Genomic DNA, 24,767 nt, shown 5'->3' with positions numbered 1-24,767 from the left:
TTCCACTCAACGCTGGAATGCAAGCGTTTATTAGAGCTGTCTGACAAAGTTTAAATGAATCCCATCGACTGGTCATTAAGTGGTTCATCTGTTTCTCTGTTTCCTTATCAGGACAAGAGGGGGTTTCCTTTTGTCACCTTAATTGATGGAACTTTGTTCCTGATTTCCCAGCAGAGGGCAAACGAAATGCTGAGATACTGATATAGGGCTCATCCTTTTAGGGTCGATTGTGCAAGTCAGAGTAATCTCTCAAACTAATTTGCATCATAGATGGCAAAAATTCTGCCAAATTTGCAATAAAGTGATCATAAACCAGTCGTCTCCTTATGCTGTAGTAAAATGTATTAGTTAGTTGTTTAATGTACCTTTTTTATTCTAAACAACAAACCCAGAAGATACCGGAAATTAATCTAAAATCAGTTTGCAGCTGCACTTGTGGTGTTGTTGAATTGGCTTGTGTTATGCTGATAAGTGTCTTTATTATTTTGTTGACCACATTTATATCAAGAAGTCGGCTGAGTAATAGAAAGTCTTCTCTCTGTGATAAGATGTAATTCATCAACACCACAAACTGCGTCCTCCAAAGAGATCATACAGTAGAGCCTTCATCACAGTCACTTTATCCCCCGAAAGGACAATGTGTGCAGGACTCTGACTTAAATGGCGACAATGCATGGCGGGCAGTCAGAGGATGAGGGAGGGCGCTGGGGTGGGTTGTTGAGGAGAGTGATGGCCTCAAACCACCATTTGTCTGGTGGTCCTGATGCTGATGGAGCCGAGCCCGCGGCCGGACGGAGGCTTTCTGAAGAGACAGTGTGGTGGGTCTGTCTGGCTCTAGAATTATCTCTCGCTGGCACTTCATCCTGTCCCGTGAACCACCTGGCTGTCCACGTGACGTGGTCTGAGGTGTGTTTGGTGTCGGCAGAGGATGTGGAGTACCACACAGCGATGGGGGAGGTGACGACACTCTGTAGAACTGGGTGTGAACTTTCACTTGATGGGGACTCACCTGAGGAAGAACGTCCTCTGGTGAGCTCGCCTCAGTCCACCACCTCCACAGCAGCTTGATGGAGGGGTGGCTGGAGGTGCAGGTGGTGGTGAGGTGGGCAGACAGGTGGCCACCAAGCCGAACCTGTTGCTTCCTGCTGGTGAGGAAGTCTGTAATCCAGTCGCAGATGAGTTTCCTGCAGCTGCAGCAGCTCGGCGTGCACACGGTCAGGGAGGATGGTATTAAGGGCTGAACTGAATTCCACAAACAGAGCTCTGATACAGGTGCTGGGTGTGTCCAGGTGCTGGGTGTGTCCAGGTGCTGGGTGTGTCCAGGTGCTGAAGTATGTGGTGGAGGCTGAAATTAACCACGGAGGCTGGCTCTGAGGACGGACAGGATTGTCTTAGTCTTAGAAGCACTCTCGTTCAGGCACTTCTGCCATTTGGAGATGGACTCAGCGGGTCAGTGTGGCTGGGAGGACACCGCCAGGTCCAGATTCAGTCATGTGACCAGCTTATCTTTTCTGTGAAGGAAAGAGACAGTGGTGGTAGGAGGTTTTCAGTTCATCAGCTAGTCTAGGGGATGAGGTGATTGCAGGACTTTTCTGATGGCAATTGTTGTGAATGTGTTCCAGATGGCCGCTGGGTCGTTGGTGTTTGAATCACCCCCCAGTCCGGCAGATTTGATGACCTGAATGTGGCCATTTCTTCCCCCTGAATGCCTGTTTGTTGTGGTACCTGACTCCTCTGAGCTGTTTGGTGAACCGGGACTTGTGGTTGTTTTACTTTATGATGGTTTTGGTTGGGAGACACACAGACCTTGGTACACGTTGTCCTCAGGGCCTCTCAGAGACTCCCAGTCAGGGCACTCCATGCAGTCCTGAACTTATGAGTTGTGTCTGGAGCCTGTTGCCTCACTGTGGTCCTGGATGGTTTAGCCCTTTTCAGTTGCCGTCTGTATGTTGGGACCATCTGTGTTACACAGTGATCTGAGTGACCAAGGGGTGAGCTGGTTTTGTAGAGGGCCAGCCACGCCACGAGCTCTTCATTTGAGAGACTACACGAGTTGAAATCTCCATAACAAGAATTACTGAGTTTGGTCTAGAGTTTTCGATGGAGGAAGTTTACTCAGCCAGCAGGCGCTGTGCTTCTTGGCAGTGGCTTGAGGGGGAATGTAAACACTTGCGAGGTTGACAGATGGTCTGCGCTTAATAAAACCCGATTCCAGGATACTGGAGCAACGTTGGGAAGTTCTTACTGCATCCTCTGCACCAGTTCTTACTGATGTCAAAACATAAACCTCCTCCCTTCGAGTTCCCCGTCAGCTGATGTGCAGGTAGATCCGCAGCCGTGTCGGTAATGTTGTCACACAGCCAGGTTTCACAGCAGAAAAAAGCAGAGTTCCTTTGAAAGTCTTTATTGGATGTGACATGCAGCTGAGGTCGAGTGCTGTCCTCTTATCCTCCACTTGCAGGGGCCGTCGGCTCTCCGACCCTGCCTGGCCACGTGGGGCATTAACAGTTTCTGTCATGGATTTCCTCCACTGGTCTTAAAAAAGTCACAGATGAAGCAGTTGGCATTAATTTCCTGATGCTCAGAAGTGTGTTCGGATCTGGCTGCAGTACATAATGGAGAGAAAACTATATAAATACCTGAAGAATCAGGAGCGCTGAAACATGACTCGACTGTATCTCTGACCTGCCAGACAAATTTCTCCTATTATGCGGCAGTAAAGGCCAATCTGATCTAATCTAATCTAATCTAATCTGGGAGTGTATTCTGCAGGTGGCAGCCAGTCATTTGACAGCCTGTGCCATAGATTGATGTAATCTTTGTACCTGTATAACTACACATACTGTACCTGCAGTGCTGTAATTTTCTCAGTGGATTATTATATACATGCAGCTCCCTCTTATTTTTTATCCACTTTCTCTTTGATGTTTATTACACGTTGCAGCTGGAACGGCTCAGTTTCCCCCACGAGGAAAACTGAGGTTTCATCAAAGCTAATCTTATCTAGTTACACTCAGTTTTAATCTCTTTGGAGAAGAGCTGAGCGCCTGCAGCAACACGTGGCGCATTTTCAACCGTGCACCGTGTGGAGGCCTAATAAACAGCCTGTTTGGTTATTTTAATGTGACGTACAAATTACTGCTGTCTTTTACAAAGTGACTGAGACCGCAAAATCAGAGCTAATTAAGGATATTTTTATATAATAATGATGGAGTGAGTGGAGTGAAATGACTTCCAGTAATGAACGTGACAAACAAACGCACCTGGTTGGTTGGTTTGTAGAAACCTGAGCAGACTGACTTTACTCTGGTTTTTCACTGCAGCCTTTCACCGTAAAGGGATTAAAAAAGAACAAAATAAGCAAAGTAAATACTAAATAAGACTGGAAGATCTTTGTTATTGAATGTAAAGTGTCCAGGCTAAGACCAGGTGTGATCTGTCTTTAAGGTGGTCCAGGGGACAGAGAACAGTGTGGAGCTGAACTACCTGAACTCTCTGACGGAGTACCAGGTGGCTGTTTTCGCCATCTACCGCAGCTCTGCCAGCGAGGCCCTGAGAGGAAGTGCTACCACATGTAAGTTTGAAGTGTGGAACGTCATTACAGAGGACTGCTCAACTGTCTACTTACTCAGTAACTTCCTAACTTCCTACATTTCTGGGACTTTTGTAAAATCCCAAGAGAAGCAGGAGCTCCTGCTAATTTCCGTTTTCCACCTTTCTGCTGCTGCAGTCAGTAGAAATGTATTCACGAACATTTTAGAGCGTCAGACTAATACCTGAACATGACCTCACGTTGTCTGTGTTTATCAACTGGAGGACAGCAAATACATGAAACAACTAAACTGACGTAAAAAGGCAGCGTAGCCCCAGCCAGGCCTTTTTTTAAACTTTGTTTAAAGTTCATGACTGTTGTGCTGCAGCGTCTTCAATAGAAACTCTGAGGGACCAGCAGATATGTGTCGTAACACAACAGGAGACACTGAATTTGCGCCGTGAAAGCTGCACAGGTGTTGCATTATGCATCAGAGCCCTGATCCTCCAGCTCTGACAACCGCCTGTGGTGAGCTCTAATTCCGGTTGTGTCGCCTGAGGCCCCGTCGTGACGACTGAACGGCTGAAGCGGAGCCCGGCAGCACTCTTCGGCCCCATTTGGCGGCGTGCTCGCTGATGAATGATGGGAAATTCCTCGCCGTCTGTAGAGGATGAATGCTAAGTTGCGAGTCGACCTTGTGCCAAAGTTAATGGGGTTTGGCTGCTGCTATTAGCTGCTGCCGCTGGTGGAGCCGGACGGTCCGGCAACACATGAAATGTGAACAAAATGAAAAGCACGTTGTAGGAGGTTTAATGAAACTCGAGCGTCGGCCTGGTTGTGTTTGAACTGAAGACAGGCTGTCAGCTGTTTGTTGTGTGTTTGTCGTGCAGTGGCGCTGCCCATGGTCAACGACCTGGAGTTGTTTGATATCACTCACAGCACAATGAGGGTCCGCTGGAAGACCGCCGCCGGGGCTTCTGGGTACATGATCCTGTATGCCCCGCTGACCGAGGGAGACCCTGCAGACGAGAAGGAGGTGAGGAGTGTGTGTGTGTGTGTGTGTGTGTGTGTGTATTAGATTAATGAACAGACTCAGTTATGCATCATTCTTCATTGCAGCGGTGGTTTCAACACGCCTGACGTTCAGTTTACCTGTTGGAGCCTTTTAAAAACTTTCTGACTCACATGTGCATCTGTCCTAATCGCGTCTCCACCATTTAATTTATTTACTTTTATTTATTTATTTTAATCATGCATCAGCAATGTAAGGATAACATACTGATGCCCTGCTCTGTACAGGCCTACATCAAGCTTCAGACCTGATCCCAGTTAAACTGACCGAGGTTTCATAGAAAAATAACAGCTAGAATGAGCTCATGCACTAAGTCATTGACATTAGTTTACTCTTTCACAATGAAATTACAGATATGTTCAATAGAAAATAAGAATTGCTGTGCAGGATGTGATGCAAAGTTCTCCCCTTATTTCAGCAAATAGAAAAATGACCTTATTTGTCATCAGAACAAACAAAAGAAGAACAACAACACAAACAATATCTATTAACACAACACATAAAAAATCAGAAACTGTAGTGAAAGAAAAGAAAAGAAAAACTGAAAACAAACCTAGAATGTGTAGATAAGCAGCAGGGATGTCAGCGTCAGCTCATTTTGGTTTGTACAGCCCCACAGCTCGGCAGTAACTAAATGACTAACTCTGACCCGAGGATGAGTTCAATGTCCCAGACAAACGGGGGAAATTTCACTCAAATATTGTCTATATTCATGGACCCTGTTGTGTCTAAGTGACTAATGGGGACACAACTTTTAAAAACGGGTTCAGTATTGAGCCACCAGGCTCTATTTACAGAAACAGAAATGGAAATGTCATTTATTGTGTCACAAATATCTGTAGGGATGCACCATTAGTGGGCTGGTCTCTGATCTGATCATTTACACAAAACAACCTCAGAAAACTTAATGTTTTTGTGTTTGAGTGGAAGAAAAGCTCACAGCAGGCGGTTGGTCTGGATGTGGGATTAGCTGCACTGGAACATCCCCTTTTATTTCATACAGGATTCAGTTTTGAGACGTTTTTAAGACAGCAAACATTTTACTGTCTTTCTTAATTGCAGAGCTTGTAAACCCTTGCAGTCACTTTCTCCTTTGTTTTGTCTGCACTTTGTTGGTTTTTTGCATGTGTCGGACCTCTGCCTACACCTGAGGCTGAGACGATGTCTGACTGCTAACTGGCCTGCACAGACGTTTGTAACTGAGTCGTCAAAAGTCTGCTTTCACGTGCTGTTTCTGTTATTGTACTCTTCATTCTGTATATGGAGCATAGAATCCTTTCTACCTTTTATGATGCTCAATAAGGGAGGTAAGACAGGTGAGAGGACGGAGGGAGGAAGTGGAAAAAACAGCTAACCAAGAAGAAAGATTTCCATCTGATGTTCATACCAGTTCTTTAAAAACACCATAAAAATCAAATAATAATAGAGGAAACTAGCTGAGCCACAGTAAACAGCACAAGCAACCATCCAGCTTACCTGTGGTGCAAGACTACAGGTAAAACAAGCCTGCTTTAGTTTGAAAACGATTAAATGACCAATCAGAGGGCGAAGCGTAAAGAAAAGCTATCAGCTGCTGTTGAAAAGAAAGAAAGCTGAATATTAGCAAAGCAAACACACGTCCAGCTGCTTACAGTGAAAAGCCTGAACAGGTAAGAAAACGTCAAAACCAAATAAAGATTAAAACATGCAGGTTCCCGACAGGTGAAGTCAGCAAATAAGGAAGATGAGAGAGGCGAGGTAGAGGAGGAGAGCGGACCTATTACTGCCGTCGCATTCCCCTCCTGGCAGAAAGCAATAGAAACAATTTGGGGGGGGGGGACTGTGATCAGGATGCCTTCCAGTGGTGAGGATAAGGCTGGCTCTGAGGCCCTGCTGGCTTCCAGGCAGGGACGCCTTGTGGGCCAGAGCCAGATTCAAGTCCAGTCCAGTTTGACTGAGACAAGTGCTCATCATCATCATCATCCACAGAGGAAAAGACTTTACAGAGCGACAGTCAGGTTTAATACAGACTTAACCAGACAGAGAGAGAGAGACAGACAGACAGACAGAGAGACACAGACAGAGAGAGAGAGAGAGAGATTTTATACCAGGGTTTTGACTGAAAGGTGCTTTGAATGTTCCTAAAACAACAACGAACAAAGTGACAAAGGCTCAGTTTGTGTGACAGAATGACCTTCTCGTCTGAGAAGAAACGCCTCCCTTCAAGCCAACGCATCGTTTCAGTGTTGTATTGAACTCTATCCTAAAATTTCCAACTTTTCTCTCATGAGTTTACAGACTTCTGATTTTTGTCTCCGTGGAGATTTTGATAGTGGTTCATTAGGGAGGTACGTATCATTAAATCAGCATATCTGCTACCTTTTTCATTCTAAGAAATGAACAAAATAAACTGAAACCGAAACTAAGTCGAGCTAAGTTAACTCACCATGAAGCACGCTCTCCTGGTTCATGGCCCCCCTGTCCCGGCCTGCCGTGTCTTCATCATCCTCGCTGCTGTAAATCACCTCGACGCTGTTTTTCCCGTCATCACACTGGCCTCAGTGGGTCTCAGAGACTGCGTTCAGTCCTGATCCGGCCTGTTCACCGTGCGGCTGCTGAGCCCGGTTCTGGTGTCGGCAGTGTGAACAGGTGGCCGAGTCTTTCAGATGCATCACAAATATCTTTAATCTTTAAATGAAAGGTGATTTTGCTGAATTTAAAGTCCACAGTTTTGCATCAGTTACAGTATGAAGCGTTTCTCTCAGGCTCTAAAATAAAAACAGCTTACAGACAAACTGTTTTTACAAGAAGAGCAGATGGACGGACTTTTGTCGGCGCCTCCGTTCCGACAGATTTATGCGTTTTTTGCCATCTGTTTCGTCGTTGGCAGAAGGTGGACGGTGGTTAAGTTCAAGGTTTGCGGCCGTCGTGTGTTAGCAGCTGTAGTGTAGTAGTGAATCATCCTGCAGAAAGCACAGAGCCGTCCTCTGATGTCGCAGCTCAGGGGTCTGGAGGCGTGATGGAGGAGCAGATATGCAGAGAGGTAGATGATGTAATAGATGTGGACAGGTGAGAGAGAGAGGTGAGGATCTCTACACGCCGTATCCGCTTTCTGCTAATGGCACATACCTTCATGTACCGCCACTAACTGTGTGTGTGTGTCTACAGGTGAAGGTGGCAAACTCGGTGAACGAGGTGGAGCTGGAGGGATTGACTCCAGCCACGGAGTACACGGTGACGGTGTACGCCATGTACGGAGAGGAGGCCAGCGACCCCATGACCAGCCAGCAGACCACATGTGAGTCTCACACACGCGTCAGTTAATGAGCGTATCAACTGAGAAATTGATCAACCAGCTGACCCTGAAATTAGGATTCCACCCTGAAATGACCCTCAGACGTTCCCTCGTTCTGTCGACGCCCTCTTGGATCCAACAGACTTTGAGCTGACTTTGGGCTGAGATACGTGGATTTACTTCAAACCTTGGATGTTAAAACACGATCTTGTGTATCTCAACATCCGTTAAGTTTGTTGAAGGAGAAAACAGAACGTGTCACGATGATCAGGTCATAAAAACTGTAATTGCAGTGAATACAAACTGTGGTGTTTACATCATTTTACCAAACGATTTCAGTCATTTGTGGCTGCAGACGATTAATTTTAAGAAACCATTCATCGCACATATTTCTTCATCGTCTCTTTAACCTGCTCACATATACAGAATTTGCGTGTCTTGCTTCTCTGTCTTTTTCCTTGACGTTCTTTTAAAGGTTTTTCTTCAACTATGCACATCTTTGAAGAGAAAATAAGCAATCAGAATGAATGCTAATGAGAGTTAGCTCACATACTTTATAACAGAGACAATGTCTCGTGGAATGTTCTGGTGAAACAAGCATCCTGTACTTTACATAAAACATCACTGAGGGGGGGGGTCACCGCTGCTGACCGGCTTCTCTGAAAATGTTGTAACGTCCACATTAAGAAGGACACACATACACCCTCACACCTACATGTCTAACCCTAACCTAATCCTAATCTTAACCTAAAGCCAAGTCTTAACTCTCAAATAGTGAGAGAGAAATGGATGAAATGTCCTCACAGTCAAGGTGTAAAAGCCACTTTGGTCCTCACAAAGATAGAAGAGCACACAGACTCTCACTCATCCTTTAATCATGAGTATCGCTATGAAACTGTCAGGAGCTTTACTAATTCCTGACAGGTTTAGACCCTCTGAACGTATTTCATTTCCCACAGGACATTTAGATTTACTCACAGCTTCCCGATGCTCCGCAGGAAGGAAACCACACATCTCCCAAAAGATGTGCACGTGCGTGCGTGAAGAGCACTCACGTTTGGAAATCTTACGGTGCAGTTCAGGCCGTTTCTAAAGATCTGGAGTGTCACAGGACTGAATGAAGAAGCAGGGAAGAGGAAGCTGATTTTACTCCAAACACTACAGCAGCTAATTTCTCTGATTAGCGCTCACTCTGCATGAAGTTGTTCTAATCACTCAAGTCAGCTGCTGCAGTTACGTGACTTTTCCAGGACGGCTGCAGCACGTTCGAGTCGTGTCCCGGCACGCTTTCCGCCCCGGCAGAGCTGCAAACCAGCGATGCCAAAATCAGTGCGTGGCGCCGGCTGCCAGCTTCCCCTCGCAGTGCTATTTCTTGCACCTCGCTTTCATTTTTAAGAGTTTCGAAGCCTTGAAGAGTTCCCCCCCCCCCCGCCTTCCACAACTCACCAGCGTGCTCACTAATTAACATTTTATGAAGCCTCCTTTAAGGTCTGTGGCTTGCGGCTTTAAGTCAAGGCATGTTTATGTCTTCATGATGCGTGTAAGGCTTTGAGGACAGGTCAGATAAGGACGCCGGCGGCTGTTAAAGGGAGACAGAGGCTGTTTTTGGGGGGTTGAGGTCTCTCAAATGACTGCTCATGGTGAAGTAACTTTCCTTCATCCACGCAAGCAGCGCTTCATGGCTCCTTCTCGCCATCCGGAGATCATCTGGGCTTGCATTCAGTCAGTCATCCATCATGCCGAGTGTTCGTTTTTCCTCATGTGTATGTAATCATTCATTCATTAAGTGCGAGAGGAAAATTAATTATCGTCCTGCCCTGAGAGCCGGCCGGTGGTCACACTTTTCTTGCCTTCTGCAACAGCACGTGACGCGTCTGAACACGCAGGAGATGAGCAGCATTATCACTCAGACGCCATCTCTCTGCTTCCAGAAGTCCCTCTTTCCATCCAGTTATTTCACCGTTTTTTCCGTCACTGTTAAAGGAAAACTTTGGTTTTTTACAACCTGGACCTTATCTCTAGCATTAAATACGACCATTTACTCACCCAGACAACTTTGGTGGCATTTGGAGTCGTTTTGAAGAAATTAGCCCCAGAGGAGCGGCGCGTATATCCGTATAATGCGAGTACTCGGGGCATCCATGCGCAGCCTCTATATAACACATAATCTGCAGAAACTCGTTCATATTCCAATATTTTGTTCTGATATGCTGGTGCTATTCCCCTCTGAGCCCGTGGTGGCATGTTATCAACATCCGGCGTCTCTAGACAACTACCTCTGACGTGGATGATGTCATTACCGAACGCCAGGCGCTGCGAGCAGCCAGCCACAACACGGCTGACTCTGCGGCGGTCGGCTACGAATACGCAATAACGAACCATAGCTGTGCCAAACTACAGCTAAACTAGCCGACCGCCGGCTCAGAGGGGAATAGCACCAGCATATCATAACAAAATATTGGAATATGAACGAGTTTCGCGGCAGATTATGCGTTATATAGAGGCTGCGCATGGATGCCCCGAGTACTCGCATTATACGGATATACGCGCCGCTCCTCTGGGGCTAATTTCTTCAAAACGACTCCAGATGTCACCAAAGTTGTCTGGGTGAGTAAATGATCATATTTAATGCTACAAATAAAGTCCAGGTTGTAAAAAACCAAAGTTATCCTTTAAGACAGAATGTGTGTTAATGACCTCTGCACTGAAATGAGGCCATTGCAGCTCCAAAGAAAAGAACCTTTACAAATATGCAGCACGATGGAGAATAAAGATCATAATTCATTTTGGCTGTGATGAGTGCAAGCAGTCTGCACTCAGATCAGATCATAAGTGCAGAAGCCTTTGCTTTTTCATTAATCTAATCAAAATATTTTCACGTCGTCATTCAGTCTGACATCACGTTCGTGTCAGCTGATTTGCTGTAGCAGATGAAGAGTTAACTTAATGTTCGCCCAGTCAGTCAAAAGCAACGTGTCGTCTCTCGATCTCGTCCTCATCACGTCTGACTCGGACACGAGAGACGTCTCGATTCCTCCGAAACAGACGACGAGTCTGTGAGTGGCTCGTTTCTGTTTTTAACTTGGGGGAGACAGCAGCGAGTGAAGGCACCACCACAGTGAGTCAGTGAACACAGCATTCATCCATTCTTCTATTAAAGAATAAGAAGTCAAGGTAGAGTGAAAGAAATGTCGGCACATTTCTGAGGAAAGCTTCCACCTGATCCTCAGTGTTGTCTCAAACCAGTGGCGTGCACAGGGGGCGGGGCAGTGGCCCAGTTTTTGAAAAGCGTGTGCTAAAGTGCCCTCTTGGATGACAAAACGCGCTCTGAAGTGCCCTCTTGGAAGACAAAACGCACTCTAAAGTGCCCTCTTGGATGACAAAATGTGCTCTAAAGTGCCCTCTTGGGAGCCAAAACGCGCTAAAGTGCCCTTTTGGACGGCAAAACACGCTCTAAAGTGCCCTCTTGGATGACAAAACGCGCTCTAAAGTGCCTTCTTGGATGGCAAAACGCCTCTAAAGTGCCCTCTTGGATGACAAAACGCGCTCTAAAGTGCCCTCTTGGATGACAAAACGCGCTCTAAAGTGCCCTCTTGGATGCCAAAATGCGTGCTAAAGTGCCCTCTTCAGTGGCGAGGACACGCTATGTGTGCCCTTTTTTCCATTTCCGCCCCTGCCCTTCAAAAAGTCTGTGCACGCCACCCACGTGAAGGTTTTAATGTGTTGGATATTTTCATATGGACACATACTTCTGGAAACTTTAGAGACTTACCTGCCTCTAAACTTTTATAAATTCCCATCCTGACCCTGGCACGACCTACAGTAAAAGCAGAGGAAGTCTCTCTCTCCCCTTCCTGTCTTGCTCTCTTCCTCTTCCTCTCTGCTGCTTTGTCTTTACTCTGACCTCCGGTATAATTGAGGTGAAGCAATGGCGAGCACTATCAGGATTTTTTTTTTTTTTTTAAAAAGGAAAACAGATCAGTAATTCTAAGCATAAAAGTTTCCGCGCCGCTGAGAGGAAATCAGATTCCCTGACTGAATTAAAAAAGTTAGGCTTTCTTTAGCCCTTTGCGGTACCTCCAGGGGCGAGAGACAGAGAGAACAAATGAAGAGAGAGAGAGGGAGCCTGAGGGAGGGCGAATAATGTAATGAGGTTCTGTCCACTTTATAATTAAAATAGTGGAGTCCAATAACCCTGATTCAAAACCCCATCACTCTGTGTGTGTGTGTGTGTGTGTGTGTGTGTGTGTGTGTGTGTGTGCGTGTGTGTGTGTGAAATCATTTACCACATCAAAACTCAACTAACCTTTGACCCCTGATAAAAGTCTTTCTGCTCGTATTTGCTGTGTTTTTGTGTTTCCGTGCTTGTTTTTGATGTCATCAGATGACAGGTGAACAAACAGGCTTTGTGTCTGTTGTTCTCGCAGTATGAAGCAAACACAGTGTGTTCAGTTTACCGTCCAGTTATTCAGCATCTCCTCCCCCTCAGTACCGCTGACCCCGGCCAGGAACCTGCGTTTCTCAGACGTGGACCACAGCTCCGCTCGGCTCACCTGGGAGTCCACCTCCAGGAAGGCGAAAGGCTACCGCATCATGTACGTCAAGACCAATGGAGTCCAGACCAATGAGGTGAGAGGACCCTGCGGGCCTGAGCCACTGAGAGCAGAGGCTACAGACCTTTTCACAGCTGTGACAGTCTGAAATACATGTCGTTTGTTCGTGTGTCTGCAGGTGGATGTTGGCCGCGTGACAACCTGGCTGCTGAGAAACCTGACCTCCCTGACGGAGTACACCGTTGGTGTCTTTGCCATCTATGATGAGGGACAAGCTGAGGCCGTGACTGACAGCTTCACCACAAGTAGGATCTACATTACTACTATACAGGCATCAAAATACAAGAATAAAAACTGCAAAAGTAATGTGAAATTCAAAGTGTGTTGAATAACCATCAGGTACGACTGGTTAGAACATAAGCTCAGTTCAGTGCATCCTCACTGTAACCATGAGTGTGTATTTGTGTGTGCAGAGACTGTTCCAGACCCGCTCGATATGAGGAGTGGAGACATCTCGACAGACAGCTTCAGGGTGTCATGGCAACACCCGGCCTCTGATGTGGTGCTGTACCGACTCACCTGGATGCCCACCGACGGAGGAGACAGTGAAGAGGTGTGTGTGTGTGTGTGTGTGTGTGTTCACATTGCTTACGTGGAAGGTGAAGCTGAGATTTTTCGATATATCAGTTTATGAAATGTGATGAAACACAAACCGCAGAATACGTTTTTCATGCTAAAGTTCATTGACTTGTCTTAGCTGAAGGTTTGTAGCAGGAAATCAGGACGTTCCCTGACTTTATCAACATAAACCAGGTCGAAAGGATGAAGTGATCAGGTGTTGTGATCTCCTTCCTTGTACACCTGTCCAGGTCGCAGAGCCACAAGGCTAAAACCAGCTGAAGAAGCTCTGTTTGGTTGCTTGTAGCATCCGTCTCGTTGTGTTGCTCACAGACGTACAGAGAGGTTTGAATAGTAGGTGGTCTGGGCTAGCTGGGGTAGCTTCTCCTTCAGGATCATCTCTCTCTCTGATCTCCACGAACTCCTTCGCTCGGCGTGTTAACCTGAAGAGAGCAATCCGCTGTTTTCCCGTGGAGAGCCTTGATCTGCCCCGCGTGCTTTCATTCAGTTTCTGATGAGTCTCGTTTCCTTTTTGTTTTGTTAGCAATGCTTCTCATTGCAAACGTCACAGAGAATTCAGCCGTTTATCATTGCTGTCGCTTCCTCACAGCTAAAGCAACACAGGCATGTCCTCCTGCGTGCTGTCCCTCGCTTTTACTTGTTGATAAAGACAGAGACGCGCTCTGCCTCACCTGATAAACTGGAGTCAGATGATTCGGTTAAGATACAAAGTGGAGCCGAGGTGAACACAGAAAGGTAAAAGTCAACTGTCTGTCGCACTAATGAGTCTGTCTCTGTGAGAGATCAGAGATGATCATCCAGAAAACAAGGTGTGTGTTATCTTCCTACAGTTTCCTCTTCCTGTCTGTGTCCTCATGCAGTGATGTGACCTGAAGTGTGAAGGTGTGTTTCGCTGCAGGTGATAAAAATGCTTCGTCTGGTTTTTCCTCCGTCCGTCTGTCTCAGGTTCTGGTGAATGGAAACATTAACACCTACCTGATAAAAGGACTCAGCCCCGCCACCGAATACGAAGTCCTCCTCTCCGCAGTCTACAGCAACGAGGTGGAGAGTGACGAAGTGATCCTCGTAGAGTCCACCGGTAAATTCAAAGCCCCTTCAGATGGGTCGTCTCAGCGAAATCCTTTTAAAAAAGTGCACAAACTTCTTCACAGTAACTACTGAAGCTGCACGTTCGATGTCTGGAATCTTTGTTCCTGTGTTTTCTGTTCCAACGTCTCAGAGGACGTACCGGACGATCGCTTAAACTCCTTTTTGTTTGTTCCTCAGTTAAAAGAACAACCACCGTCGCCACGATCACCACCACCACAGAAGGTAAATATTCACTCGGGCTTCAGTGATGTTTCCTCTCCTCCTCCTCTTGTTTGACTGTGTGCTCGTTCTCCACAGCACTTTGCTGCATGAATCCGTAGAGATCGATCAAATTGCACAGCTTTCATTCATTGATCATGAAAGTCATCATTGCATCGTTGCAGCTGCAAAATAGTTTAAATTAAATGTTTTTATGTTTTGATCACGAAAATGTTGGATTTGAAGTTTAATAAAGTTTGAGTGGAGTGCTGGAACAAGCAGAACAGTGTCGAGAAAATGTTTTGCAACTTGTTTTAATACATCCAACCAAAAGAAAAAACTGGGTTCAGGATTAAGAAAACATCAGGTGGCAAATATTTGATCAGGTTTTCTGGCGGTGTTTCACTGATAGAGGGTTTGAATCTTGTTTGATGTATTTAGACGGTGTGTCAGGCTCTCTCAGGAAGAACGAGTAAATTAAATGACAAAGTTGTGACGTCCCCATGTGATCAGTTTCCCTGATAGAAGCCGGGAAACGTCACGATGTGACAGTTTCGTGCTGCAGCGAGTCGACGCTGCCGTAACTGAGGTGTGATTTCTGGTCCCGCAGCTCCGCGGTTCGGGGTGAGGAACATGAGGATCGACGAGGAAACCACCTTCAGCATGCGGGTGGCCTGGCAGCCCGTCGACTCCAGGAACGTCCGACATTATCGACTGAACTACGTCAGCTCCAAGGGAGACCGCGCCGAGGAGACGGTAGGACGGAGAGCTTTGGTTGCAAAGTGGACGTGAGATTAGAGACATTTGTGTTATTGCAAACATATTATCCAATCATTTCAGAGCATCAGATCAATGGTTTCATAACCTTCACTGGAGGATAATTTGGTAACGGTGACGTATCTGAGACGGGCTGGCACGGGACGCCTCTGATTAACTTTATCAGTGTTCTGCATGTCATTGAAGCCATCTGCTCAATTACAGATGGAGCTGGTGCTTTTAAATGTTAATGAATTATTTTCTAAAGGAAAATGCAAGAATTTTCACACACGCTCACCCCAAAACTAATAGCTTGTCAGAACATATCATCCATAGACTCTCCTCAGGTCACCTGTACGTCAGTCTGATCCCGGCGCTCAGGCTGTAGTTTCTGCAGAACAGAGTTTAACACGGAGCTCCTGTCACACTATCACCTCTTCGTAGCTCTGAAGATCCACCGACAGGGCTTTTATCGTGATTTATAGCTGTCAGGCTGGGACTCAGATCAGGACTCAGACGCAGAGATTTGAATTCACAGATCTTTATTTACTCAACCCAAGTTCCACTTCGCTGAGTGTCAAATAGGCTATAGAATTTATACTAGGCACAAAGGCTATAACTAGGAATATCAAAAATGAGAAGCTAACAAAGAAACACAAAACGCTCACTAAGAGGATAACTATAGAATACACTATATAACACATATGTCAAAGTCAAGGCCCGCGGGCCGGATGCGGGCCGCAAATAATTTATATGCGGCCCCCCGGATGATTTTTGATTAGTATCAGAACTGGCCGCAGCCGCCCGCTGGTGTTTTGCACGCACCAATACTACATTCCCCACAATGCAACGGTAGCCCACGAACTCACTGCAGCGCGGCAAACGGGCCTCGGCTTCATTATTCATCAGCAGCCAGAACAGATGTTAACTTTCAGTTACCCACTCCCCAATAAGGAAAGTATTGTTTTGTCTGTATCCTATAGATTTTTGTATTTTAATTTATTTTATTTATTTAGATTTATTTTTCAGTTGAACTCAACTTGCCCGTTGAAAATGTTTTCCCTTAATTACTGACAGAGCCATAAGAAAATATTGCTTTATTAATTTAATGCACAGGACTTTTTTTTTTGAAGGAAGTTTGTTTTTGTCTGTGTGTCTGTTGAAAAAGGTTTACACTTGAAATTACTGACAGAGCCATAAAAGAATATTGGATTGTTCAGTTAATCATTAAATAATATACATTGTGTTAGATCTTAGTTTAATAGGCTATGTGCAATAATTAAAATATGTTTTAATAAACATTGAACCAGTCCGGCCCTCAGCTTGTAGCAAATCTGTTTCTTTGGCCCTCGGTGTATTTGACTTTGACATCCCTGGTATATAAGGAAAAATAAGAACAGAAAACGCTCACTATGAGGAAAATCTAGAAAACACTGAGATAATAAAATAATGAAAAACACTACGAACGGAGGAAAACTCTAAGAACTAGGATTAACGAACTAGGTAAGGAAAACTATGAAATCAAATACACTCCTAAAAAACGGAGGAACTAGAAACTAAGCACAAAAACAGAAACAACAGAAAATCACTCTACTATGAGGAAAACAATTCGGCAAAGGTCTAAGACAAAAAAAGTAAATCAGAAACTAGGATATCAAAGTAACAAAAACAAAAGACACTAACGAGGAGGAAACAAGAGCTGAAGGTACAAGAACTATGACTGTGGCAAGGACGAACGGGGAAGACAGGCTCGGGTGAATCGCCGACGGACAAAGACACACTGGCACAAGACAAGGGAGACACAGACTATTTAACACGAGGAGGGTAATCAGGAACAGGTGGAGACAATAGGTAATCAGGGCGGACACACGGGACACATGAGGAAGGGCAAGTGCTCTGAAACGAGAGGAGAGTTAGACCTTCAAAATAAAACAGGAAATGACAAGACAAAAAACCCCATGACGAGGCTATTGTCACACCGCGGTGTGACAATAGCCAAAGCGACTGCTGTTTGGAACAGGCTGAATATATAGAGCGGCTGAGAAAAGGTGGATCCTGCATCATCAAGTGGTTTGAGAAGTTCCTTTAGTCGTTTGATGCTTTCTTGGCTGGTTTTCAGAATAATCCAATGTGACTGTTTCTGAATCCATGCTAAGCTCTTTATCTAATCATTGGTTTGGTACACGAAGTGATGATTATAATTGTGCTGCCAGTGGAAGGGTTGGAGTTTTGGTGAGTTCGGCTCTAACTGTTTGAATGTTAAATGATTCGTCACAAGGTGATTGTGGAGTCATGGAAAGAAGAAGAAGAAGGAGATGTTGATTTAAACAAAGCCAGAGCTTCGACGTGTCAATCACCAACGCAGCGAGGGAGATTATATTGATGAAGATGAAGGCAGGCCTTCTGATTAACGGTCCTCCGTGGAGAGAAGGAGGGAGGGAGACAAAGACGACGTTGTTGAAGTCGATGGCAGGCCTTCAGAGTCGAGCCGGGAGGAAGAGAGAGGGAGACGAGGATAATGATGATGAAAATGATGGCAGATCTTCAAAGAGTTTGTTTCAAGAGAGAGAGAGAGGGAGAGAGAGAGAGAGAATGGCAGGTCTTCACACTAACGAGCCACAACAGACAGAGAGAGAGAGAGAGAGAGAGAGAGAGAGAGAGAGAGAGAGAGAGCTACAGAAGACGAGACTATAGAAAACAAACACTGATGCAGAAACATGCAGTTTTAGGATGTTGGAAATGGACTTTGTGTGACAGGCAGACATTAAGACGCTAAATAAATGGTGAAGTGCCAGAATGGAAACTGAGAACTGAACATCTTTAATATCACTTCTGTCATCTGTGGATGTTTAAACAATGACAGAACTGTCAGAACAGATCGTCCTGTTATGGCTGCACACATAGACGTATGTTAATGTTAGTGTAACAACATTGTGATGGTTAAGCTTTATTATTAAGGACGTATAGTTGAAATGAAGATCTGAGAGACCTGAGGAGTGTGTCACCACGCCGTTAGTTGCTGTGTGTCTGCAGGCGACTCTGTCCACAGGTCCCACATCAGCCTTTTCATCCTGACAGTAAAGAGCCGCCAGCTGCCCGCACCGACGGCTGGCTAAATGAGATCTCCTATCAAAGCGCGAACAGCTGTGGGCTCTGTTTGGCAACCCGGTCAGGTTATGAATCAGCGAGTGCTGCACTCAATAGCCACCGTTTAGATGTCTATCTTCTCTGGGGGGGGTGCTTTGTTCAAAGTAAGTTTCACTCTGTGGTTTGAGGCTGCCGGCGGAGGGACACCAGCAATTAAAAAGAATTAAACTCATTTACAGTCGGTTCTTCTCTGCGTGGCCGTTTTCCTACTTCATCTGGTGTTAAACTGCTAATAACTTGGCACGCTGGCTCAGTAGTTGCAACCAAATCATATTAAATTTAATCAAATTGCAGATTTTATGCAGCAAGTTCATGCAAAATGCTTTTCAGACATTTCCAACACTTCTGCATCATAAACAGAGAAAAAAGGTTTTTTATCTGTTCAAGTGCTGCTTGTCGTGGCTTCCTTGTGACCTTTGACCCCTCAAGATTCAAGATTCAAGATTCCAGATCGTCTTTATTATCACTGAGCATAGCATGTCAATGAAATTTGTTTTGCAACCCCCATGATAGAAACAATAAGAAATATAAGAAGTAATAATAAAATAAAGATACTAGAATAAACTAAACTAACATGCAGATAAAAATATGTGTAAATGCAATAAAAAATATGCCAGAAATGAAAATATACTAAGGCAATGAAGTGTACAGTCGTACAGTATGCACCTGACAGGATGAGCCAATGACAGAGTGTTTCCTCGCTGAGCACAGTGATGAAGTTAAAGTGCAGAACTTCTTCTTTGGATAACTTTTCTTTGGTTTCGTGACGTCTCTCCTCTGAGCGAGCAGGCTGGAGAGCAGCAGTTGTTGTTGTTACTGCCAGTTTGCGATTTCTTTCTTCGCTCTGAAACTTCCCGCTTTGTGCCGACCAGCTGTTCCGCACGGTCTCGTTCACATTTACCCGAAAAACTCGCAGAGCCAAACAACTCTGGCGCTGCCTGAATCGAAGACAATTAAGTCTCCGGAGGACGCACCTGTCGCTTGTCAATGCTGCTCGCTAGAATTTTTAACACATCGTTTGCAAGGTAATTGGTGTAAATTGTGGTGGGGGGGGTTTATTGTCCCAGAGGGATGTTTGATTTGACAGCCAGTGCGGCACAGAAACGTACAGCGGCAGCAGACGGCATCACATTCACGGCTTCCAGCGTCGCAGCAGTGAGCGAGGTGGGTTGTTCGGAGCTAACGCTGACGTGAAGCGTTGATTGCGGGTGATCAGTGTCATTTCACACAGTGCTCTGAGTTTATGGATGACACGGAGCCTTCGCTGGGATCAATTATGGATAGGAGTGGTGTGCTGATCAAAACTGAGCTTATTGTCTATAATGAGTCTGAGATATTTGAAGCTGCTCGGCCGTCTGTGTTCATGAAGTGAGAGCTGGAGTTTTAACAGGCTGTAACAGAGTTATCGTGGTTGAGTAGTGAGAGCATGACGGAGTATTTTAACTATGTGTTGATGGGAGACGGGCTGAGACGTGGATCCAGCTCAGAGTATAAAATACAAACTTCGTCCAGCAGAAGGGACAGAAAAGCTGCATGAGGATGTTAAACACCTGGATTTTCTTAAATTCTACTAATCACGAATCAGTTTTTATACGAACAGTGAACGGACTACATGTAGTGCGACTGTGGTCTGCTTTAGTGACAAATCCACAAAAAAAGGACCATCGCTGCAGCTTCACACAAGCTTTTTGGCCTCCTGTGGCTCGTAGTTGGAGTTGTAAAGCTCATTTCCTGTCTGGTTCGGTCTCAGTGTTTCCTGCAGCAGCGCAGCACCAAACAGCAGACTCATACAGTTAGAGACCAGCTGGTGAACAAAGTGGAACATCAAGCAGCTTGAGAGCCAGACATTTTCCTCAGGACTCGATGGAGACCAAACAAGAGCCAACAGGAGGGGGGATATTTATCCTATGCCAGGCTCAGGCTGCTGATTTTGAAATTGAAATCTAACAGATGTTCTTCCCTCTAATCTCAAACATGCACACATGATTGGAAAGTTAAAATTAAAATTAAGATGATCATGCCAGGGGGAGCGATGCACCACCAAAAGAACTGACGTAATCATCCAGATTTTAACTCCTAAATATCAAACAGTTGAACCCGATGAGTCTGTGGGCAGTTCAGAGGTCGTTTACCTGGATCTGTAAACCCCTTACAGTACCTGGTGATCCGGGCCGAGAGTCTGGATCCCAGACTAAATTTCTCCCCTGATTGTCAGAAGTGGTGAATCAGGGATAAGCGAGTCCAGAAGTCCTGTGGTCTGAGCTCGGCTTTATGTTCATCAGGTGGATACAAACCCGACTCCAGTGGCAGTTTTTTTTGTAAGAAAACAGCTTAATAAGATTAGCGCAGCTTTAGAGCGCTCTACTGTCACTAGCTGCGTTTCCATTGCCCCTAGAAATGCGCAAATCCTAAATATCGCAATAAAAAAACGGTAATGGAAACACCTAAATTTCGAAAATCCTCTCAAATATTGCAAAAACATTTTTACGCTCTCATGAGGTGGTTTTTCAGACCTGTTGATATTTAGGTGTATCGCAAAAGTGTAATGGAAACACTTCACTCGCATTTACACGTCTCCGAGGTCAGCGGACTCCCCGTTTCAGGACGGCCGCATGCAGACAAATATAACGTTGTTAATTTTGTAGTGTTTGTATGTTTTCTGGATCTCAGTAAGTAGCAGACAAAAACACTCCAGCTGTTCCAGCTGTCACGCTGGCTGATCTGTTGAAGACAATCCGACAGCTGTGATCTCGTCCTGTGCGCACTTTGCAAAATCTAATCATTCCGTTTTCATTAATCGTGAGATGAACTTGTGATGAGTGTGTGCACCTCAGCTCTGTGGGAGACACGCGTGCACGCCATTAACTTTAATATTTACACATAATTGCTGACAGAAAATATGTTGAAAGGACACTTCAGTAATTCACAGTCCTGCATTCTGCTGCTGCTCCGCCGGCGCGAGCTGACGCCGTCAGAGCGCGCCGACGCCGTCAGAGCGCGCCGACGCCGTCAGAGCGCGCCTCGTGTAATAACAAAGTGATCAATAATAGGCCATTAAAATCAGTGATCACGCATTCGAACTTTGCCGAAATTTCAGAAATATCGCTTTTATTTTGCGAACAACTGTAATGGAAACGCAGCTACTGAGCTCCGGATTCCTCCACACTCTCCTCTCTACAAGCTTAGAAATACAGGAGTCAGTGTTTATGCCCGTCCGGATGGCTCTGACACTGTTTTACCAGATGTCAGTGTCTATGCCGTAGCTGCGGGGGGGCTCGACTCTGCAGCCGTCTGTCCACAGACAGCTGCGACTCGGTGAAGCTGCTTCGTTCAGCGTCCAATAAACCGAAGCTGCCGGGCATCCAGCACAGCTCCGCCGTGTGTTCGGCCAACAAAATGTTGTTGCAGGAGATGAAAATGTTGTCGAGAGAGGATTTAAAAGTTTTAGGCGTCGTGGTTTTCCTTCTGTCGCAGATTTCCTGCAGCTTCTACAGTCCTGTTTTAAAGTTTGCCATCAACGCTTCCGGTGATTTTTCCGTTGATTCATTTTGTCTGTTGGTCCGTAAAACCTTAAAAGAGCTTTTAATGAAGAACGAACATTTTCTGCTTTTATGTTCAACATCTTGCATTCGCAGAGGACAAACTCATGTTTGTTACTGTACTTTTTATTGGGGGTTTGACCTTTGCAATCTAAACATCTGGTTATTTATTATGTCCAAGCATTAAAGCTGCGTTCATTCACTGTGAGTTGATGACAGAAGAGTCATCAGATTGTCTGAAAGCAGAAACGTGTCAGAGGTGTGAAGGAAAAATGATGTTGAAGGAATCAGACGACCGATAAACCTGCCGAGGACACAAACTACAGGCTGCTGAATCCACAACAAGACAACAAGAGGGCGAGATAATCCTAAACTCCATCCAAAGGTGGTCTGGGTGGGGATGTCTGGTCGATGACCTTTGACCCCGCCCATGTCGATTTTCAGAGGGTCCTTGCTGTTTCACTGATCTAGATTCCCCGCAGCTGTTCACAGTGGATGTTATGTTGTGGTCATACACCACCCCAGTCCCCATCCCAGGGGGTCCTGACTTTAGGGTGTGCAGTTCAGTGGTTTGTAGTAAGTGCTGGCGCCTTGTCACGTGACTCTGTCTGGATGTTCAGACAGTCCAGCCTCTTATGGTGGTCCCTGTTGAGGTCTGTTCTGGTCTCTTCCACTCCTCGTAACCACTGGCCCAGAGTGCAGTCTGGACCTGGACCCACTGGACTTGGTTCTAGTTTGCATGGCAGGTGAAATGGTTCTTCTGTCAGCTGTATCTTTGTACGTCGTTACAGTCAGTTGGAGGAGTGAAAGTTTCCCCCCGCTGTGGCTTTCGCTCGGCCGCAGTTCTGTGCAGTTTAGCAGACGTATCGTCGTTTTGCTGACTCCTACAGTCACCTTAAATTGACTCGTGTCACCTGTGTGCTGCAGTTTGCCTTCAAGCACTGTAGCTCCGGCAAAGTCTCAGGTGGATCAGACTTAATATTCTGGGCCCGCACAGAGCCTCTGTCAAAACCAGATCCTATAAATACTTTATGAAGCCATGTTTGCATTTACAAAGTGGAGGAAAAGGAGAGCAGCTTAAGGTGGTTCCTTCCAACTGTGTGGCTCGGTGACAGTTTAGAGACTTGCTGCCTTTTTCATCAGACTGGGCTGAAATTGATTTGTCAAGGCCCCCAGTGCTCGTCTGACTGACACGTCTGAGAAAGTGTATTTTTTTTGGGGGGGACGGAGGGTTTGTGGATGAAGCCAGGCTAGACTGTACATGCTCAGAATGCAAACTGGGCTGACAGACACAAAGACTGCGTTAGAGAGAAGGAATGAAAAGACGTGCACACACGCAGCTCAACCTTTAACATGTTACAGAACGAAGCAACCGTCGCTCTGCTCGTCTGGAGGGAAAAACAGGAGTCAAGCAGCGAGAGAGCAGCTCTGTGTTCAAACATATGAACAGCCAGCTGCATAGATAAAAGCACCAAACGCTGAAATGCTTCAAAGTTAAGTAAGCAAAGCTTTATTTAAACAGACACAAGTGATTCACACACACACACAAAGATAAAAATGAACATGAATTAATACAAAGCACAACAGGATGGCAGACAGACCAGACAAAACGATTCGACTCATTCCTCGATGTCTGCGGTCGCTTCGGCGTCTGTGGGCAGCGAGCTGTCATGTGATGTGATGTGTGAACCTTGATTTGTCAGTTGTTTAATTCACTATATTAACCGAAACAGACATCTGTGATCTGCCATGTGGTTATTTTAGTTTTAAAATGTTTTCCAGTTGAATTTCCTGACAGAGAACTACATCACAATAGATACAGTCTGTCTGTATTCTGATATTTGGACTGCGGCTAAGGATTACTTTAATTCTCTGTTGATTGTTTCTGCAATTAAACAATTAATGGTTTGGTCCAAGGTGACCTCTTCATGTTGTCCAAAGATGTCCACTTTTCAATCATACAAAAGCTTGAAAATCATCAATTGGAGACTGAAACTTCCAAACTGATCGATTATTGAAACTGTTGCTGATGCATTTTCTGTCAATCCACAATCTGTTAAACATCCCATGTTTGCATCTTTACACAATTTATAACTATATACTGAATACTAGAACATATCATACAGCACTAAACCCACTCACCGGCCACTTTATTAGGCACACCTTGCTAGTACCGGGTTGGACCCCCTTTTGCCTCCAGAAATGCTTTAATCTGTCGTCACATAGATTCAACAAGGTCCTGGAAACATTCCTCAGAGAGTTTGGTCAATATTGACATGAGAGCATCACGCAGTTTGTCGGCTGCACATCCATGATGCGAAATCTCCCGTTCCACCACGTCCCAAAGGGGCTCTGTTGGATTGATATCTGGTGACTGTGGAGGCCGTTTGAGTACAGTGAACTCATTGTCATGTTCAAGAAACCAGTCTGAGATGATTCGAGCTTTATGACACGGTGCGTTATCCTGCTGGAAGCAGCCATCAGAAGATGGTACACTGTGGTCATAAAGGGACGGACATGGTCAGCAACAATACTCAGGCAGGCTGTGGCATTGAAACGATGCTCAATTGGTGCCAAGGGGCCCAAAGTGTGCCAAGAAAATATCCCCCACACCATTACACCACCACCACCAGCCTGAACCGTTGATTCAAGGCAGGATGGATCCATGCTTTCATGTTGTTGACGCCAAATTCTGAGCCTACCATCTGAGACTCATCAGACCAGGCAACGTTTTTCCATCTTCTATTGTCCAGTTTTGTTGAGCCTGTGCGAATTGTAGCCTCAGTTTCCTGTTCTTAGCTGACAGGATGGGCACGCGATGTGGTCTTCTGCGGCTGGAGCCCGTTTGCCTCAAGGTTCAATGTGCTGTGCGTTCAGAGATGCTCTTCTGCATACCATAACGAGTGGTTATTTGAGCTACTGTTGCCTTTCTATCAGCTCGAACCAATCTGGCCGTTCTCTTCTGACC

At 45.6% G+C, this 24,767-nt stretch overlaps 1 protein-coding gene across 5 annotated transcripts in view; it reads left to right on the top strand.

Annotated features, from left to right (window-relative positions):
• Positions 1–24,767, top strand: part of LOC121620150 (collagen alpha-1(XIV) chain) — a 149,505-nt gene that overhangs the window by 47,014 nt on the left and 77,724 nt on the right. For all 5 annotated transcript variants that reach the window (XM_041956114.1, XM_041956112.1, XM_041956111.1 and 2 more), the window contains 9 exons: positions 3,448–3,574; positions 4,423–4,568; positions 7,752–7,881; positions 12,368–12,507; positions 12,610–12,736; positions 12,905–13,044; positions 14,016–14,148; positions 14,337–14,381; positions 14,968–15,113. In XM_041956114.1, the coding sequence (XP_041812048.1) occupies positions 3,448–3,574; positions 4,423–4,568; positions 7,752–7,881; positions 12,368–12,507; positions 12,610–12,736; positions 12,905–13,044; positions 14,016–14,148; positions 14,337–14,381; positions 14,968–15,113 (1,134 nt within the window). The remainder of the gene's footprint in view (positions 1–3,447; positions 3,575–4,422; positions 4,569–7,751; positions 7,882–12,367; positions 12,508–12,609; positions 12,737–12,904; positions 13,045–14,015; positions 14,149–14,336; positions 14,382–14,967; positions 15,114–24,767) is intronic.

This window comes from Chelmon rostratus, chromosome 16, assembly GCF_017976325.1.
Source record: "Chelmon rostratus isolate fCheRos1 chromosome 16, fCheRos1.pri, whole genome shotgun sequence".
Lineage (NCBI taxonomy): Eukaryota > Metazoa > Chordata > Actinopteri > Chaetodontiformes > Chaetodontidae > Chelmon > Chelmon rostratus.
Note: the sequence above shows the minus strand (reverse complement) of the source record. Positions and strands in the feature narration are given on the sequence as shown.